The sequence below is a fragment of the Nelumbo nucifera genome, chromosome 7, assembly GCF_055504915.1.
Source record: "Nelumbo nucifera cultivar China Antique chromosome 7, China Antique-T2T, whole genome shotgun sequence".
Taxonomy (NCBI): domain Eukaryota; kingdom Viridiplantae; phylum Streptophyta; class Magnoliopsida; order Proteales; family Nelumbonaceae; genus Nelumbo; species Nelumbo nucifera.
In genome coordinates, this window is record NC_142655.1 from 8,172,190 (window position 1) to 8,177,895 (window position 5,706).

The following is a 5,706-nucleotide window of genomic DNA, read 5'->3' on the forward strand; positions in this document are numbered from 1 at the left end:
TCCATGGATTAAAATCAGTCGTTTTCATGGATCACAAGCTAACTAAGAATAATTGTAATTCCCTACATACTTCAATAATGTAAATACAATCCTAGCCGTCCAACTTATCACCCACTTCATCTTTCTATTCCAACACTAAAGTCCAACCACCATCCAATCTTAATCCTCCAAACCAGTGATCTATCATCTCATCTATGTCCGACACTATCCTTACGATTTTCGGGCCTTTGGGGTTCCGGTTCGGGTTGAATTTGGATTTCCCCACAGTTGCTAAATCACCACATCTGTCAATTAAGATGGGTCCCATGCTACGTACTGAGCTATGACCAGACCCATTTGATCCGCAACCCAGTGACCAGTGATCAAAATGATTTTAGCATTTTAGGTCTTGATGGAGGAAGATTTGACCCGACCTCCTACGAAGGTGATACATGGACATGATTCGACATAAGCGACAGTTCAGCGTGATAGTTTGACTTTAACTGAGTAACGAGCTCGTCAATACCCTCGCAAGTCAGTTCGCTACATGACAGTTCACTACAGCGCAAGCTCAAGAACCTCAGTATACTGAAAGGGAACACTCCAAGCTAAGTCTATCCCAGCTCGCGAGCTATAGTAATCAGCTCGCTCCAATCCTTAGGCAAAAGGATGGCCTTAAGGGCAACCTCAGGCAGAATCACCTCGGGATACATCCGGGAGCTCGCTACAAAGCAGCTCGCTAGCGGGAGGTCGCTACAAAGCAGCTCACTAATAGGATAGCTCGCTACAAAGCAACTCGCTAATAGGATAGCTCGCTATTGAACGACAAAAGCGTTTTCAGAAAGATTCTATCTGACAAGACCGTATCCGTCAGACTGCACCACATCCCCTGACCGATGATGCAGTCCCTGCCAGTCCAGCAGACTATACCCACGTCCATCGACAGGTGGCGGTGTGTCTGTCCTCCCCGGGTCGTGTCTCTCATCTAATTGGGTAGTACTCTGCAACGGTTACCTGCACAGCCCTGGCAATAAACGACTGTGACAGAGGGCCAGAGACGGTTATGCTCGATTTGGCAAGAACACAGTATTTAAAGGCCCCGATTCCCAAGGGGTAAAGGTAATCAAAAATCTATCTAAACTTAACTTGACTTGAATTGATCTTGCGCTATCTGCACTCTTAGCTCCCTCTACATTCTCTACAGCTCTAACTTAAGCATCAGAATATTCCCACTGGGCAAGCTCCCTGGGAATTCTTTACTTTCTTCCTCTTCTCAGGTGTTGTTTATTGCCAACTAGAAGCGAAGCCCCCGCCAGCTAGGAGTGACCGGACCGTGCTACATCAGACAATCTCTGATCTCTCCCTCCCAACAAAAACCTGCGCCCGGAGAAAAAGAATGAAGAGGGGAAAAAAAGAGGTTAACCGAATTTCTACAAGAAATGTTGAAGTGAACATGTCTGTTTGGATTTTGGATCGAAGACTTTTGGACCCGACTATCTTCTAAGCCATTCGGACCAATCCACCTACCCACATATTTATATGTAGCCCAATCAAAGTGGGTCTCGTAGATACAGCCGAGACAAGTTGAAAATTAGAACAAAAGAACAAAGAAATAAAAGAAGCTGATGAGTTGATGGCTAGAGAAGAGCTAACGACATCAGCAACAAGAAGTAAACGATCGCCATCGGGGACGACGATACAAGGTTTACAAGAACAAATTCCAGACTTCTCTCCACCATGGGCGCTGCAGAACCAGTAAGAACATTTAAAACATATTACTCTGGAGCCTTTGTTTTGTTTCTGTTTTCCTGGTTCGCTATAGTTGCAGAGATTTTCTTTGTTCTCAGGTAATGGAGGAACAAGGTAAGGAAAATGGGGCGAGAGAAGAAGGTGAGAAGGAGAACAAGGTTAATAGAGATGCAAAGGAAACAGATAAACAAGAGGTGGGTATTCAAGAAAAAATGGTGGAAAACTATACTCAGAAGGAATTCCATGTGTCCAATTTGAGAAATTTGAATCCATCAAATCCTCTGAGGATTGTCGTTCAAGGTGGTCGAGTTCCAAATATCCCTCGAGGTCCAAATGCCACTCGAGTTGCTGCTCCCGCTCCTGCACAGACTCTCTCAACTCCTCAAGTAAGTTGCATAGATTGGGAGTGAGAGGAAGCTTAAATTTTCTTTCATTTTACAATATATTGACTTTTCATCGTTTCTGGGTTTATCTGATTGAATCAGCCACCGTTGAATACACTGAGTTCAAGGGCTTACACGAATCGAATCTCTCTGTTTCTGTTTCTTCTACACATGGTTGCTGCAGTTGGGCTGGTATCGTTTCTTGGATTCAAGGCGGTTCAAGGTCTCTTGAAAACTGGTGACACTCGAAGAAAAGAGAGAAGGATATTGGAGTTCTGGCTGCCACAAGTTGAAGGTTCAGCTATTCTAAGCATCATTCTTGCCTTCGTATGGCAAAAGGCAGTCAGAGAGTGGCCTCGATTCATGATCAAATTCATAGTATGGAGCAGCTTTGCGACATCACTATCTGCAGGGATTCTCCTCCTTTGCTTCCAGAGGGCAACGACGGACGGCGTTGGTATTGCCCTTATCGGCTTTGCGATCGGCAATGGCCTCTATGCTTGTTGGGTCGCACAGAGAGTTGGGTTCTGTGCAAAAATATTTATAAAATCTTTTGAACCAGTCTCGAAATTCCCCGATCTCAATCAACCCACTTACTGGATGCTCGGAATTGGGTTCATGTGGATTTCTCTCTGGGTTTTAGCAGTTATTGGAGCCTTGAATTTCTACTTCCCCCCTTTGATCATAATTGCACTGATCTTGAGTTTAGCTTGGACAGCTGAAGTCATGAGAAACGTAGCAAATTTAACAGTTAGTCGGGTTATATCTCTGTATTATCTCAGAGGAATGCAATCTAATACCCAATTTTGCTTCCATAGAGCCATGACTCTGAACCTTGGAAGTGCTTGTCTAGGTTCTCTCTTTGTGCCGACCATCGAAACTATGCGAATCATTGCTCGGGGTCTCAATTTACTGGAAGGCGAAGATGAGTTCATGTTCTCCTGCGCCCATTGCTGCCTCAGAGTCATGGAGTCCATCTTCCGATATGGCAATGGCTGGGCCTATGTTCAGGTAAAGTTAGCTTATTTTTTCACTTATTGTAAGCAATAACTTCAGACTACAAATGCTTGCAAGCAACCTTCTAAGTCCTTTACACTATGGGTCCTACTTGAAAAATCACAACTATACTCCACATCATCATCATCATCATCATTTAAGCTTATCCCAATTGTATGGGATGGGGCTACGTGAATCCTGATTCACCATTCTATTATTCTGTTTAGTGCCATATCCATTATTAATTAAGAGCCCTAAAATCATTTCTTACTACTTCAACCCATCATTTCATTTTGATCTACCTCTAATCCTGTTGACCCCTTCAACTTGTAACAGATTGTTTCTTTCTTAATATGCGCTGTAGATGATTTTCTATGCCCTTGATCAAACCATCTTAAATATTAAGTGGGGTTAATCTTATAATTGACCAAACCATATCCTATTTTGTAATTGTCCAATGGATTTGATATGGATTGAAAAAAAAAATAAAAAATAAAAATTGGACATTGGGAGTTCATCCAATGAAGTTGAGTCAACATTGTTTATAGAGATATTAGATGGGGTCTCTCTCTCTCTAATAATACTATAGTAGTTTAGTTAATTACTATACAGAAGAAATTGGGGTTGGAAACTTGGAATGAAATGGGTATTTGTTACAGATAGCTGCATATGGAAAGGGATTTGTTGAGGCATCAGAACAAACATGGGAGATGTTTGAGAGGCAGCAAATGGAGCCAATCGTCGACTCCGACATAACCAGCGCCATTGGCTTCCTCACCGGAGTATGCAGTGGCTCCATCTGTGTCCTTGTCACGGCTTCTTGGACTTGGGCGGAGCACAAGAGCTTCACGGCCACGGTCTCGCTCATGGCCTTCTTCATTGGCTACCTCTTGGTTAGTATTACTGCCCTCACTCACAACTCACACTTGTTTATTAATCTATCAAATGCATCAAGCAAGTGCTCAACTTAATTAAATCATGCTTTGAATGAATTAATGCATCAGACTCGGATCGGAATGGCGCTGCCACACGCATGTGTGAGTTGTTACTACGTCTGCTATGCTGACAACCCCCAAAACCGGCTCTTCGACAATACCATACAGAACCGGATCGAGTTGATAAAATCTGGTGGAGATAACGTCGTTCCAACTCCCAGAGTTCCGGTTCCTCGTCGCTTCACTGTGTAGGACGAAATCTTATCTATATGATACAACGGCTATACAAATTCTATGAGATTGTATCACCACCGACAATCAATCCGATCGATTGAGATCAACCAATGGAGTTCTTGGGCCACACCCAATTGACACCGAGGGTTCAACTTCAACCTAACCCGGACCAATCACATGACTGAACCAGTTCCGCAAAGACAGAGGAGTGGGGGACCCCTCCTAGGCCCTAAATTGTTATTGTAGTAAACTAGTAATGGTGATCACATTGTTGATGATGACCCTGACCCATTAATTTTTTTTTTTGATCATCGAAGAGATGAGGAGGGAGTGAGGGACCCACAAAGATTCTCATCTACAAAGCTGAATGGTGTAAAACAGAAAGGTCCGTGTATTACATGCAATATACTTTTGGGATATTCCATTGTAATAAGCCACGTTTTTTATTTTATTAATTTCAATTTCATCTTAAGCATCCCAATCAGAAAGCTTTGGTTGAATTGGAGTTTTCTTTTTTCAAGGCTTATTTTTTTTTCTTAACAGGATTTCCTTCAAAAGGAAATCAACTGTAAACCTGTAGACAATTAATTAAGATTTGATATCTCAGTCTCAACCACTTTAATCTTCCATAAATATTTTTAGTCATGCACTTTGATCCTCCTCCTCCATTATAGAGATACACACAGCTTGTTGAATGGACATTGAGTTCGCGTTAAGATTACAGTATTACATTGTCTCCATAACAAACATCATCTTTTCCTAGGGCTGTCAATGGGCCAGTTCTGCCCGACTGACTGAACCAAACCGGATCAATTATGTCCTTTTGATCCATGATTTTGTCAGGATTGGTTTCAGTGTTTGCATGTCTCAAGCTAATTAAGACCTGTGTAATTGATTATTATATTAAATATATATATATATAATATTTTTTATAATTTTTATCATATTTTATGTTTATAATGGTAAATTTGAAAGTTAATATTAATTAAAATATTTAATCTATTAATATATAAATAATTTAATATTTTATTATCATTTTTAACACTATATTATCAAATTTAAAAATTTAAATTATCATTTAAATAAATAAATACAATTTTCAGTACAATCAAGTCTAATGGATCCAAACCCAATAGACTCAACTACTGTTAGAGCACGCCGTGAAGGCACAAAAATCAGAGCCCATTTATATATATTTCCACCAAAGCATGCAACAAAAGAGAAGGAAAAGATCCCATTCCCCATTCCATTTGTAGGGGGTAGAACCGTAGAACTACACAAGCCTAGACCGACCGACGTAGACACAAATTCTATTTCATCACGTTTCATTGTGCAGGTGGCGGTAATGGGATGCGTCCCAGCGCAACCTGACAGTTCCGGGTCGGGATTTACTCGTCACGACTCACGACTCACGATTGCAGGGTCTGCAG

General features: G+C 41.4%; 1 protein-coding gene across 1 annotated transcript; it reads left to right on the forward strand.

The window, feature by feature from the left end:
- The first annotated feature begins 1,543 nt into the window (after nucleotides 1-1,543).
- Nucleotides 1,544-4,757, forward strand: LOC104613408 (uncharacterized). The gene is made up of 5 exons (XM_010281202.3): nucleotides 1,544-1,734; nucleotides 1,827-2,114; nucleotides 2,214-3,122; nucleotides 3,767-4,000; nucleotides 4,112-4,757. Exons 1-5 carry the CDS (start codon nucleotides 1,717-1,719, stop codon nucleotides 4,292-4,294), a joined length of 1,632 nt encoding a protein of 543 aa, XP_010279504.1. The 5' UTR covers nucleotides 1,544-1,716; the 3' UTR covers nucleotides 4,295-4,757.
- Nucleotides 4,758-5,706: the final 949 nt, after the last annotated feature.